Source organism: Stegodyphus dumicola, chromosome 3, assembly GCF_044657685.1.
Source record: "Stegodyphus dumicola isolate Sdum_Otavi_A_Nest chromosome 3, ASM4465768v1".
Taxonomy (NCBI): Eukaryota; Metazoa; Arthropoda; class Arachnida; order Araneae; family Eresidae; genus Stegodyphus; species Stegodyphus dumicola.
Window position 1 is genome coordinate 94,559,798 of NC_140770.1, and position 15,875 is coordinate 94,575,672.

The following is a 15,875-nucleotide window of genomic DNA, read 5'->3' on the forward strand; positions in this document are numbered from 1 at the left end:
AAATAAAAATTTATTGAGCGGTTAGTTACAAATTCATTGTTCCATGTTTTTGCAAGAAGATTACATTGTAAGCTGGATCTGTAATAAAAAAAATCATCAAGTTACGCTGTGAAAATTTGGCTCTTTACAGCAAGTGAGAACCTAATCATATACTTACCGGGGTTCGAAATACGGATCTGCCATTTTCTAACTGGGTATACTGTCTATGGATATATCAGGAAGCACGATACTTCCTTAGCAGAGGGAGCATCAGTACCGTTAATTTGATTGGTTTTGAAGAAAAAACGATTATTGGATGGAGAAAATTGTTTTTCCTTTTACCGATGTGTAAGCTTGTGCTTAGAGAACTACATAAAAATGATAAATTCAGAAATACTGTACTTTAGAAAGCTTAATTCTAAAATTGTTTCTGTGTTTAAAATTGGAAGAGGAATTTAATAAATTAATTTTTAAATATTACTTCTGGTAGTTAGTGAGGTTTAAAATGCTCTCTTACATATAGTGTTTTATGTTACATGTACACTTCCTAACCTATTGATCATTTAGTCCTCTCATTGGCAAGAACATTTTCTGTTCAACGCAAGGAGCGACTGATAACACGGCTGCGAAGACTAAAAAAGGAAAGCGACAAAAAAAATGCGGCCCCAACTAGTACTAAAATGGTTAATATTGCTGAATGCTGGGAGTAGTCCTGGATTAGCTCCCGGGCAAAATGCTTGGCTGCATGGCTGTTTTTGTTTTTTTCCTATGTGCTACCTAAATACGAGCCAAGGTTTCCTTAAAAAGTCTTCCACGAAGGCATCCTTTACCCCCAGACAGATAGCGCTTTTCCATATCGGAGTAACATAACCTATCCAACAGAAAAATAACTAAGCCTCAAGGCTGGCGTTGAGCATCATTTCTCATTCCGGATTTGTAATCCACCTTCGCTAAACAGTGTAAAGTTCAAAAAAGTGTTTAATCATGTGATTTATCTTTATCCAGAGTTAATTGACAGATCGTAAAAATGCGTAGACATAAAAATAACAAAAGAAGCAATGTGTAAACATAAGATTATAAAGTAAAATAGAAAGTAAAATATGGAACATTTAGAAATAAATAATAAGAAAACTTCTGATATGTGAAAATTGAAGTAAAAATAAATACCACTCAAGAATAAAGCAACAAATTTCACATTTCTTCCTAAATTAAAGTCCCAGTGATACAGTAATGTAAATAAAATTTTAAAAAAATCAATGAAATAATTAAATTATATATATATATATATATATATATATATATATATATATATCGTATATCATTCATATTAATCGATTATTGTGTTGGTGCTCAGAATTAATTCATATAAAACCAAAAAAATTATTTCATAAACAACATACAATGTTAAGGCATTTTCTGATTTTGCTGAAAATGCAATCCATGCAGAAGCAACAGCAATTCAAGCTGTTATGGTATGTTCATACGTTTCAAAATAGAAAGAAATTATTGCACTGGTACTTAATATGACTGCTGAAGATGAATTAGATATATGTAATAATATATTAGAAAAACACAAGGAATACATTAAAATTAATAATAATGCACATTCTATATCATGTTGTCTTTTGTATAGTATGCAGAAAAGGTTAATGATTTTAAAGTGTATGAAATGTATGATCGAAAAAATAGTGTTAAGGAAACATTAGCATTATTATGAAATATTATAATTTATAATTATGTTATATTTAATTGTGTAATATTAAAAAACACTAAATATTTTTATTGATTACAAAGTTTTATTACTTTTCGTTTGGTATCTATTCTTCCAAACTTTTTTTTAAATATTGCCGTTGTGTAGGTTAATTAGATTATCTCAATAAATGAATGTTGGAAATTAGGTTTTATTCTTTATTAAATTTAAGAATATTCTATTTTCTTCGCTTATTTTTATGTGCTTGTGTTAACAAAGAAATTCATAATAAAAGAAACAAAAAGTTTCATCGTGTGCTATTTAACGAAGAGCTCACTTTAACGTACTTAGATTACTATCGTATATTGTTTAAATTATTTCTATTCAGTAACAAAAGGAAACGTTATTGATTATATAAAGTGCATGAAATAATCATTGTAATCTACCACTATTCTAAAATGTAGAAACTAAAAGTAAGTAAATACATTACCATATGATCGAAAGAAATGGTGTTAAAAACATCAGCATTATTAGTAAATACTGCAATCCATAATTATTGCACTTTTAATTGCTTACTATTTAAAAAACACAAATAATTTTTTATTAATTGGAAATTTTAATTCTGTTACCTGCCTTCTGCTTATACTTTCAAACACTGCTAGTTCATGTTTTTTCTTAAATAGTGCTGTCATGCATGTTGTTTGTTAGGATATTATTTCATTTTAGATATGAATATGGGAAGTTTTTTTTTTGGTTATTAGATTTAGATATATTTTTGTATGAAATACTTTTGATCACATTTATTAACTACTTTATACAGTGTTTCATTTGGATATCTTGGAGATATAGAAGTTAATGGTTATATTTTTTAGTATAAAACGCGAATAAATTTATACTTGAATTCAGGTAAAATACTGTTTATGCTACCTTAAGAACCGTTTCCTAATTTATCATGACGGGGGCAATTTTCAATGTCTCTGAGGAATGCTTTTATAATCAGAAACGCTCTTTTTATTACCCACATATATATCTTTATTTTTATTTATATCTGATTGAGTTTTATTTACTTAAAACTTACTATTAATGTTATACATTTATAATGATCACTTTCATAATAATTATTTTCACTTACATTAAAGGATTAAGGGGAAAAAAATGATGAAATCTTAAATAATCGTGACTTGGAATTTAAGTTATTTAAAAATATATTTTAAAGTGCTGAAAATAATTAAAGCTACTATTAATTATGCATATTTATTTTAAAGAGAAAAATTGTATTATCTTCTGGTTTTCAGGAAATGATAAAATATTTAAGCTTTAGATAAATAGAAGGAATGCAAAATTTCAAAAAAGAAGAAAAATATATTAATTATTAAGCTTATTTTTCTGTATAAATCAATATGTAACACAAGTACATAATAACGACATTTTTATAACTGTTGCAAAAAGGTGGAATTTGGTGAACATCTAGGCGTCTTTAAGACGTCGTGATGCGATGCTTTCACAAAATATCAACTGCAAAAGACGTAATAATGACGTCTATGCGACAAAAACCTCATCTACAAAGACGTAATAAAGACGCCTTTGCAACGGTTGCAAAACAATGGATGTTCGCAGACATCTGGGCGTCTTAAAGACAACATATTGCAACGTTTTTGTAATGACATCCGCGACGAGTTTGCAACGTCGTTACGACGTTGCTGTGCTACTTGGGATGACTCTTTAAGGAGTACATATCTATAACGTTGTTAGTTATGCTTTCGATTTTGGCAGAACCACTCGCAAATATTGGGCCATATAAAAAGTCTCCGCGGTTTTTTTATACATTTTTGAACAAAAATGTTCTTTATTGAAAATTAGTTTTAATTTAATATATTGACCATTATTATCTGCGACCTTTTGCCATTTTTTGGGTAGCTTCACAATTCCATCGGTGTAGAACTTCTGTGGTTCATCGTCGAAAACCTTGGCCAAGTGATTTTCAGCGGAGTTTCGGTTGGCAATTTTTCACCATCCAGAGAGTTTTGCAAAGACAAAAACAAATGGTAGTCAGATGGTGCAAGATCCGAGCTATACGGTGGATTCATCAAAACTTCCCAACCAAGTACCGTCAATTTGGTCCGAATCATCAAAGATGTGTGTGACCCTGCATTGTCCTGATGGAACACCCTTTCTGTTGGTCGATTCTAGTCGCTCTGTCTAGATTGCTTCGTTAAAAACGGTCTAGTTGTGCCCAGTACAGGGTCGAATTGATAGTTTGACCAGTTTGAAGCAGCTCATAATGGACAGTTCCTCATGTGGCACCCAAACATCGAGCTTCGTTTTTGTAGCCTGCTCTTTTCAAATGATTCCAAACTGTCATGTGGTTGATGTTGAGTGCCTCCGCTATTTTCTGACAGCTTGAGTGCCGGTCTTGCTCCACCAGTTGTAAAATTTCATCGACGTTTTCAGTGACTGGCCGACCAGAGCGAAGTGCATCTTTGACATCGAAATTTGCGAAACGGAATTGAGCAAACCACTCCTGGCTCCTTCTTTCACTCACAGCATTCTCACCGTACACTTCACAAATTTTTCGGCATGTTTTTGCAGCGTTTTTACATTTTTTATAGTAAAAAAGCATCACATAGCGTATTTCTTCAGATATTTTACTCATTTTCAAATCAATATAACGTTTTACACGAGCAACGAATTAGAATACTATATTCACAAACAATGGAATCTGAATGTCACCTTTAAAGCACATGTTCGTTTGAGACAATCGGGTGAGTGTTTCCAGATATATAGGCATCAATAACATCTAGTGGCAAAAAACCGCGGAGACTTTTATATGACACAATAAAATAAGACATAATTTTTAATATAACTGGCTTAAATACGTAGCAAAATTACATATTACAAACAAGTTATAAAATGCAGAAGCACATGTTGGTTCCTTTATGCTGTACTCATAATATACAAAATCCAGGTAACAGCTCTGAGGACACAATACATTCCATACTACTCGTATTTTTGATTGATTTAATGCTAAAATCTCATTGTTGCACACATTTTGCTATGTTAAACTAAGCCTAGAAGTACACAATTTAATTTAAAATTAAGTTGACTCAGAAATTTTCATCGGCATGACAATTAAATGTTGGCAGTAATAACGCAAAGCTGAATAATTACAATCTTATCAGAGCTGATGAAACATAGTAACTTCGTCTCGAGAGGACGAAAAATGCTCTATCTTGCAATCTGAAACACTCGGCTTAAATATTCTCTACTAATTTACATTTCTGGTGAGGAAACGAAGAAAGAGACGGGAAAAGGCTAAAATTATAAAAAATGCAAAATTGTAGTAACCATACAATATCAACTAAGATATCACTAACGCGACTATTATTTACGGCTAGTAAAAGAGGCAATTTTTTAAGAACATTACATTTTAGTGGAAAATTAAGTTTTTGTGTTGTTAGCCAAAATTAGCCTCGTTAAAATAATTCTTAATTAAAGTGAGGAAGTAAAAGAAAGTTTACTACATTTGTTTTTATCTATAGGTACCTCTTTCATCTCTTATGGTTTTAGGATGACATACAGGTTTTGGGTAACTACACTTAAACATTGGTCTTCAGAGTGCAATGGTTTATTAATATGTCACATGCCTCCTTTTGGAAGCCAATACTGTAGCGATTATTCTTGAAAATGACCGATACGAGACTTTTTTAATCTTTAAAGAACATGTTTAGGCATTCCTCTTTTAAACCATAAGCGATTTCGTTCCATGATTTCAGAGGAAGAAAACATTTTGCAATTCAGTTTTCTGTCATACACGAAAGGAATGCCATGTTATTAATATTATGATATTGAGCAGAATGAGGAAGATAGTCAAGCTCTCATGTTCGTTTTCTTCAGATAATTTTGTCATCAATTTTTCGGTTGTGAGTATCTGCATTGACATCTTCACGCATAGTATGTCTTTCGGATGAAGTTTTCAAAAATTGGGTGAACTTATTACAGCGATAGTCCAAAAATAATGTGCCTATCAAGAATAAAAAAGTTTCCAGAGCATATACGGCAGGCACTATGGCCTCGAATATCAAGAAAACGTATCATGCCTACAGATGCAGCATTCTCAAAGCATCAATAATTTGTCTTTTTTCTAAGCTTCGATATAGTTACCGTTTTTGGAAATTAGATGTCTGAAATCAGTACCTTTAATACAGCTGAAAAATTCTAAATTCACACTATGCCGCTCTTGGTAAAATTCAAAATCATTTAAAGGAAGTGCATACAATGGTTAAAATTTGGAATGTTATATTCATCATATCTTTATTTTTATTACTGAGTCCTTGTAAATGCAGCGTACCATTTCTAAGACTTCCATATTAGTTTTAAATAACTTTGGCTTTGACGATGATTGTCTGAGAGAAATGGTGTCAAAAATTGATTTTTTAATTTTTCAGAAATACTGTTCACCTTTAGAAGTGGTAGAGTACAGTAGGTAATCACTAGACAGAGTTTGCTGCATATATATTAATGGATAAGTAAAATCGAATTTAGCCATAATTGCGCTAGAAACTGCAATATAATTTAGTTGAAATTTCGTATTTTAAAATTGTTTCAATATCACTTTCCAAGTTTCTCGTTTTTGCGCCATTTCATTTGTTCCATTCTCACATTTGCATCCAAATTTTAGCAGCATATCGATTTATAACGTAATCAAACATTCTTTTCATTTTTTTTCACACATCTGCATACATATGCATAAATATTCTACGACACATAATATTTATCATTTAAGGGAGAAGAATATCTTTTCGACTTTTATGAGTTTGCAGAGCGGAATTATTCCATATTTGCTTCTGAAATAACTAATCATTGTATAAATATGGTGTATTAAAGAATAAATTTCCTATTCACAAGGAAGAATTTCCCAATTGAATTCTAATTAGAATAAATCACATCAAGTACTTATCAAAATATAATCTTTTAAAAGAATAATAATTACCTGTTAGTCACCTAAAATTATTAACAATAATTAATTATCATTATTTAAAAATCTAACTGTTATTAATAAAACTCATAATCATACTTAATGAATATTATTAATCTTTAATTATTAATAATAAAAATTTATGATTATTAACTATTAAAATTAATAATTAACAAAAAGTTTTAATTACTTAAAAAATAATTCATTCCAATACATGATCACGAATTTATACTAAAAGTTTTTAAATGCATTTATCAAATGATAAAAATTAAGGCAGCCTAATAACCTAAAATATTTGTTTTTCCTTTACTCCCTTTTGCCAACTAAAATGAATATGCTTTTTTAAACCACTTGACAAAAAGGAAATTTCAGGGTTTCAAAATTTCGTAACGTAAGAGTTCCTGGTAAATCCGTGGTCATCGGGAAAGTGCATGTCAAAGGTGAGGGTTAACCCGATAATATTTAGCCAATCAGAACATTCTGGCAAGAAGGAAGAACTCCGGCCTTTCTGTGACTGTTAACGAACCTTTCCAAACCGGCTGAAATAAAAATTTTGGAAGAGGCAAATTTATGAACTGCTGATGGAAAGCCATTAAAATGCTTTTCGAAACAATACCAACTTGGTTCATTATTACTGCTTTCCTAGCAATCATAATTGGGGGTAAGTAAATTAAATAGCTTATCAATTGATAATATTTTTTGTATCTTATCAGTGTATAATATCCTGACGCAGAAAAATCATAATGTTTTGAAAGAGAATGTGTAATTTTATAATTGTAAAAGGAGTTCTTATAATTGATTTTCCTTAAATTTACATCCGCTCGTCTGTCTGAAGTTTCCCTTCAGACAGACGAGCGGATGTAAATAGGACAGGACGACCTCAGTTAACCTTTGTTTATACATTGTTTCTACTGATTTGTCTCTTTTGTCCTACGGTTAAGTGTAGAGAGGTGTAAATCAGACTGTAAGAAGGGAATACGAAACATGCTATTGTAATAAAAATATTATTTAAAAAGCAGAATATTTTTTCGAAAACTATAACCAGAAAAAATTATTTAGCAGTTACAAACTTTAGTGTGATATTTATTAAGCGGTTATAAGGCGTTATTAAGTGTTATTTAGCGTTATTAATCAGATCTAAATTTCAATTATAATTGAAATTTCAGTCTTAATGACCAAGTACCTAATCACCAGTTCACAATGAGATCATTAAAAACGTATGCATTTATTTTCCTTTTTGTTTTGCTGCTATAATAGCATTTAGAAATGTTTTGAGAAATGAAACGTATATTTTAACTTGATTCTTACTTTCTAAGATATTTCTGCATAAAAAGAATATAATAACAAATGAGCTTTGAAATTTAATATTATTATTATTGTGTGTGATCCCTATCTGTACGAAAAAATTTAGAAATCAATTATAATGTTGGAGCAGGAAGATTTGAATTTGAAATTGTGCTGTCACTCATTTGAACTTGAAATATAGATAAATATGTTACTTTTGAATATGTGTTTAGTAATTTATATGTACGTAATATATACACAGTGAACTCCAACGTGGTAATTGATTACCTTCTGTGCCTTGCCATTTCAACATAACTGATATGATTTCATACTTATGAAATTGTCTGCAAATTTTCTTTTCAAGCCTGTAGCTTAATTTAAAAAAAACCGGTGTTCATTGTGCTTCTATATGAATTTCATGTCTAGATATTGAAATAATTAATCAATTAACTTAATTATTTCATTTTATTATTATTTTGGGTCGGAAGGCTTCGCTTACATACTTATGAAAGAGATTGTTACACACGTACAGGTTCCTAATAGACTGAATGCACAACGATGATAGCTTGGTAAAATTTATTTTACCAAAAGAAACCCTTCAGGTCTGGAACGTTACCCGAAAATAGTCGTACAACTCTTCACAGTATCACAGGGTACAATCAGTAATTACACTTCAACCTAGAAATAACGTTAAACACAACGCAATGCAAAAATTATCTAAAGAGCGAAGCTATCCAGGACATACCTCAGTAGCCGAGCTCACACTGAACGAACAACTACAACTGAGAAACTGAGGTTCTTCTCGGTCTTATATAGTTTCCTTCAGGCCGCCGAGAAATTTCTAGTACTTTCTGCTTCTCGAAATAACTGGAAGGCATATAAGGGCCGAGGATGATTACATTTGCTTATATAGAGTAATTACAGTTATTTAATTGCAGTACCCTCTATAGTTATACAGAGACCGGACAACTGGCGACTCTTGGCAATTTGGCAAAAATTAGTCGCCAAAACCATCTCCAGCTTTGCAGTATCTCGCCAATTTAGCGAGATAGCCTAGGTTTTGTAAAATTGACTTGCCTCTGTAATCTTATTTCTCTGGCAGAGCATCGTCTCTTTTGATCTTCATGTTACGTTACACAGATTAAATACAACAATTTCACATATAATTTCACTAAAATTATTTATACATATACAAAATTCGTAACAATATGTGTAAATACAAAAAGTTTAAAATGCAAAAGCTTAATGAGTAAGATCTTTAAACGCAGTTTATATATGAAATCAAATTTTATTTTGCTTTCTCTATTGAAATTCTCTTAGATGGATATTGTACGAGGAAGGAGTTACAATCTTTTTTATACGTGATAACTGAGAGATACTATGTGCATATTGTAATAAGTAATTTCTAGTGCTAATAAACTCATTATTAGCTGGCTATATTCAGTTAAAATTACTTTTGACAAAAAATGTATTGCTAAAGTAAACATCTTGCAGGATTTATGTTTACTAATCCATTACCTTATTATTTTGCCTGTATTATCACTTTTACTTTTGTCGACTTCCAACAGGATGTAGATTAGTAATTTATATAGGAACAGGGTGTTTAGAGAGTACAGAGCTCTAGCAAGGACTTGAAAAGGCTTTAGTCTTTATTAACCGTGTTTACTAGCCTGAGTCAATGGCCTAAACCAGAATTAATAGGCACAGTTTGGCTTGAGAATTTTCACATTTTAAAAATACTTAAGTTGGAGTTTTTGTTCTGTTAATCCAAGTAGAGCCGGCCCTTTTGACATTACACGAGCAGTGTAAGCTCCTAAGCCGAAGATCAGATAAGAATGCTTCTTTTAACTCTTCTCTTAGCGTTATGTTACTTTTCTGAAGCAGCAATAAAGTGACTGGCTATCGAACATCATGGAGCCTAAATTCAGCTTCCTACATAATTAGGTTCCGTACAGTCTTAGAAGCGAAAGAGGACTTTGTTTTATCGTTTATTCAGTTTTAAAACAAGACTTGTAATTCCAGACTGGTTTACAAATTTCTTTCAGAAAGGAGATGGATATCTCCTAAAACTATTACTCTTCTTCGTAAGACATCTTTTCGTCAAAATATTTTTTTTTCTGGTATTCACTTAGAAAACATGTATTCAAGATGTAAGTAAATTTCAACATAGCAATTCTACAGTAAATTAGTAATATTCACCTTATTTTGTTGTCATAATTAAACAGAAATCCTACTGAATTAAAATTAAACATTTCCGGAACTGAGGCAAATGATGACGTTCTTGTTCTGCCATTTAGTACTGTAGGATTAAGATCACATTATTGTGAGCAGATTATTATCTGCTCACAATAATGTGATCTTAATTCTTAAACCAGGCATTTAATTTTTGATCTAGAGAAGATGGAACTAGTTCGAGATAAGCAGAATCTTCTCGTAAGTATGCGCTAAGCTAAGCGCTTATGGTCTTCAAGACGAGCCTGCTATTGGCTAAATGATGAGACCTTTGAAACTGGTAACTCGATATTGAGTATAATCGGTTAGAATAAGTGCATAGAGTTACCAATTCTCGCCCAAGATAAAACTTTGAAAAGATTTTGACTTCCATATTATCGACAAATGAATTTCCTATTTCCGATGAATTTCCTATTTCAGATAGAGAGACAATTGCTCTGTATTCTTTCTGTCAAATTACCATGGAACCGAGACACGTACTCTTCAAAGAACCCAAAAGGACGGTTTCAAATTCATTGTTGTAGCCCGTGCTAGTGAGAGACTATAACAGTCACATGGGTGGTGTTGGACAAGAGTGATATGTTGAAATCTTTGTAAAATAGAAATCAAAGGAAAAATGGTGTCACCGCATTTTTTTTTTTTTCTAAATTTTGGAAATCACCCTTCGTATACAGTGTATTGCGAATTGGTAGAGAAATTTCCATTGCTTCAGTACAAAAGAAAAGTGACACAAGGACTCTTTACAATGTTATCTTCTGTTACCAAGAAACAAGGAAGACCAAGTTCCTTCACCGAATCCTCTAAGATAGTATATCTACACCAAAACGCAGGAGTAGCAAGTTAAAGTCAAGTAATTAAAGTACGTTTAAAAATTATTTAAAGAGCAAATGAACCATTATAATGCAGTACTTTAACTTCGCAATGTAGCATTTACAATGTGAACAGTTTGGTAGCTATATAAGTAATCTTGTAATTTTGGGTTCATAGTTTTTTTTTTTAAATTCCATTTAATTTCATTTCGAATGGTTTTACTTAACTGATGTATCTCATGAAAGCCAAGTTTATTTTTTAATTAGAATTAATTACCTGACATTCGTAATTAATCATTCGTCCTTGCTTGTTTTTACTTCAATCGAATGCGCAAAGCACAAAAAGATTATCTTTGTAAAAGAGAGAATGCTTTTGTCTAGGACTTTCTAAAAGAATTGGCTAGTATTCATAAGAAAAAAATCTGATGTGTACACATAAGAAAACAATCTGGTGTGTGAGAAGTCGCCAGGCTCCTTAGAAAGATCAGTTTACTTTATGATAGTGCAGAGAATTAGATCTTACAGGGCTTGCTGTAAAAACTGTGATTTATCACTCTAGGTACCAGAATTCCAGCACTCAAAGAAAATTAAGCTTACTAGTTACGTTTATTTCAAAAGAACAGACGGCAGTATTTCCAGCAGCATCTCTTGCTCTGTATGTTACAATATGAACTCCGGGCGTCAAAGTTGCATCAGGTTCCTGAAAATGAAGATAAAACAAATACATTCTGTTTCTACGTAACAAAAATGCATATAATTTCGGATTCTATAAGTTAATTTTTTTAATTACTCCCTCTTAATAGCAAATGAAAACTTTAAATCATAAACGATTGTACGTTTATTTATTTTGTCGACAGCTGTAATAAAACTATAATAAAAATATTTCCATCAGCCTTTTATACGAAAATAATATTAAAAAAATCTGATGTGTACACCACATGACTTCCTTGTACGGAATATTAAATTATACGCATTTTTTCTTGCATTTCATTTAAACTTATTGGATTGAATTAAATCTACTTCGCCGACAGCGCATGAACCACAATATAATAAATGCATTCTTTAAAATTCACTCTAGTATTTGTTTACCATAGCGACACTCTGGCGTTAGATTCACTTAACAGTATTAATAATTATATAACAGTTAACTTATATAATAATTATATAACGGAAACTAAGTTAACTGTTATATAATCCAATAATTATATAACAGTTAATTTATATATTTCGTTCATATTATAACTCATAATGCACAAAATTTATATCATTTAAAGAATAGAATTTTCTAATCGTTGCCACATGTTCTATTCAAATACTATAATAAAGATAGAATGATGTATAAAAGAAATTAAGCAAACAAAACAAAAAAGAAACAGTTTTTCACAGACGATTGAGTATTTCTCATTTAATTAATTCAGTTCTCACTTCACGAGAAGGCAAAAATACATAAAAACTCAAAATATCTATATTAAAAATTACGAAGTAAATCTTAAACACTTATTTCCTCGAAAAAATTCCAGAAAGAATTAAGCATGATTTAATTGTCAATAATAAATGAATGCGTTATCTTTGTTGCTGCAAAGCTATGTTTCTCTAGAGTGGCAACAAATCCACTAGTCTCCTGTTTCAAATGTAAACATCAAAGGCCGCCATTAAAAACAGTTTTAGCGGCAATTAAACAACTTTAAAATTGCTGATAATTCTATAAATATTGCACACAGATTTACTAAAGGCATTAAATCCTTAGCCGGAAGATTAAAACAGCATAATTCAATCATTTTTAAAGCAAAAAAAAGTACAATTTACAAACATATAACAGTAAAGAAACTGAGATCACTGAGCCGGGTAACAGAGTGGATATATATATAAATATATTTATATACGTTTGGTGCGGCCGATTGCAACCAAAATACGAGGTGCACATCTACATGTTATAGCAGTCCTATATACAACATTTCAACGTTCTGATGCTACTCGTTTTTGAGTTATGCGAGATACGTACGTACGCGCGTACGTACATACGTTCGTACAGATGTCACGAAAAATTCTCTTCAGAATTAATTTTAAAGCAGTTTTATAATTTTTTTGAAGGAAAAGAATATTTTATTCTGTCCTTACGTACAGATATCACGCAAAAATATCGTTAAATTGCATTCGATAGCGGTCAAAATGGATATTTTCGTTGAAATATGCTGCCTGAAACTTTTCGCGATTACAATACTTCCTTTTTACTTCGTACAAGGAAGTAAAAACGCTAATCATTTTTTTCATTTTCTTTAAATATTATAATTATAATGTAAGGATTATGGTAATTGTATTAACAGTTAAATTTTGATTTCAACTTGCCATTTCCGGCCAGAACGTAGTTTTAGAATCACGTTTGGATGCAAGTCGAGGAAGAGCGGTATTTAACCACGAAATTCTACTACCTTAGAGAGAACCAGAAATTCTGGTTAGCACGCGTCCGCCTTTTTAGGCTATTCTCTCTTTAAGCAATTATTACACTCGGCCGTACTTTAGGCCCTTGATAGCTTCGCAGTCAATTAGCGTTAAGAGGCTAATTCAGTTAGAATCTTCATAGCTTCGGCTATATCTTTTTAGTTAAGTTTTAATTCTTAGTTTCCTAAGTTCAAGCCCGAGTGTCGGCTTTATTATAAAACTCCAAAGTCGGAGTTCTGTTAAATTTTAGTTGAAACGATAAAGGGTTATTTCACCCTTCTCACTTGTTGTGTTCTACCCCACGAACTTAAGCAATTATTCGCTTACTAGTTCTTAAGATTCTTCACATTCAACTGTAACTTAAAGTAAACAGTACAAAATCTTTATAATACTTTGAGTGTTTACAAAGTATAATTATAATATTAACATTCAAATTTTGAAACCAGAGCATATGAATAAGTGTTCGAGCAGATAATGTTTATCATTAGAGAAAGGTGACGATTAATATTTTTAATAAACTATATAATTTTCTATTTGTTTTTATGTTTTAATTTCTCATTTATATTGTTGTAACTTTGTGTTTAAAATAATTCATATTTATGATTAGACATCTACATTAATTGAAATCTGCATGCACTATCATAATCATTTTAGAAGAGATTTATTTTATACGATATATTTCAAGACAGCGCTCAGAATCGTATCAGAGGCGTCAAAGACTGATAATCATTGCAGTGAACTGTAGGATCATGGTACCTTTCAACTTGCTATTTTTTTATTTCCCATTTCTGAGAAGGTTTTGTAAGTTGTCAGTTATTTAATCAGTAAATATCAAAGGCTAGAGTGTGAGGATTTTCTCGAAGTGATAACTTGCGAAAACAGTTTTTTTTTAATTCATTCATGTCTTAAAGTATTTCGGATAAAAAGTAGGTGAAATAGTGACTTTCATAAAATTAATACCTGATTCATCATCTATAATGCTAAAGCTACTAACATCTTAAAACTAAACAAGTGACTGATATCTTACAATAAAAACGGAGCAAACACGTGATTTAAATTTATTAGAAAAAACATAGTACATCTTTTGTGCATCATTTCTTTCGTCTTCCTCATTTTTGTGTATACATTGTTTTGTAAGAGACGTCTCAAACGTTTTTTCAACCCGTCTCAAGACTTACCTAAGGCTTTCTTGAAATGTTTACTTCCAGCGATTCAAAAATTTCAGACATTGTAATTTCGAAGTTGTTTTCCAGAAATTTTCCAGAATCTCCAAATTTAGAAGTAAACTGTTTAATTCAGAAATATCTGCTTTAATAATGAAAAAACCCAAAAGAGGTAGAAAAATGGAAACGAAAAACATTTGTTTATATTTATATATGTTTTTTGATATTAATTCTTTTAATTATGTTCAAGAATATAAGCTTTGTCTACAGCTATTGAATAATATTGATTAAAATGGCTTTACAATACACAAAAATTGACTTATTCTTTGTTTGATAAATATTCGTTTTGTATTTGAAATTATTCAAAAATACTTTATTCCTTCAATTACAAATTCAGGTAATCCTTGATAATTTTAAATACTGGTCTTTAGCATCGAAATTTGGTATTTCTTCTCTTCATCATCAAAATATTCTCCCATCATTCGGTCCAAATTGTTCAATATCTTTCTAATACTTCAAAAGATCGAGAATTATTCTCATGTTACGAGTTTAGAGGACATATGCACATACTTTGGTAGGAATGGTAATATTCAAGCTTGTGAAAGATAAGAGTTTTTGATATTACAAATGTCTTCAGGCGAGTCTCTTTAAAGATTCTAGAATTTTTAATTACGCTATACTACCATTTCATTACACTAGACTGCAAAACAATTGCGGTGCTCTACATTGATCAATGGTCTCGGCATTCACCGTTGACCTTCTTTCATAGCCAACAGTATCCTTTAGCTTAATTTAATTTTAAGAGTTTGCCTAAATTTACTGCCCTGTTTCACACCAGTAACCTATTGTTTGAGCACCAGAACCCACAGGTCATCTTTGATCAGTCTTTAGATCTCCAGTGGCAAAACTGCTTTGATGAGCACAGGCTAACTTATTTATAATTTTCTTTAAAATGCTTATCTAAATTTACTGCCCTACTCAACGCCAGTTCAGGGTCGATTATTTGATCACGAATAAGTAGGTCACCTCTGACCAACAGCATTGAGGACGTTGCATCATTTAGTTTAATTTTATTTTATAATTAACTAAATTGAATTTTGAGCGCTACACCAGCGATTTATTAATTGAATGCCGTTGGAGGTCAATCTATAGATTGTTATTATAATTATTTTTAGTCTTGTCATTTTTTGCCATATGTAATATCACTTATTTTTTCTTAGTTTATTCGTATGTCTGTCCGGAGCGCTGCGACGTGTGTAAAATTATTGTTTTGCCTGTGTGCCAGGGCTAGCTTTGAACACAGA

General features: G+C 31.1%; 1 protein-coding gene across 2 annotated transcripts in view; it reads left to right on the top strand.

The window, feature by feature from the left end:
- Nucleotides 1-7,146: 7,146 nt before the first annotated feature.
- LOC118193581 (uncharacterized) overlaps nt 7,147-15,875 on the top strand; it is a 99,075-nt gene continuing 90,346 nt past the window's right edge. For both annotated transcript variants that reach the window (XM_085813091.1, XM_085813092.1), the window contains exon 1: nt 7,147-7,305. In XM_085813091.1, the coding sequence (XP_085669217.1) occupies nt 7,242-7,305 (64 nt within the window). In that variant the 5' untranslated portion in view covers nt 7,147-7,241. The remainder of the gene's footprint in view (nt 7,306-15,875) is intronic.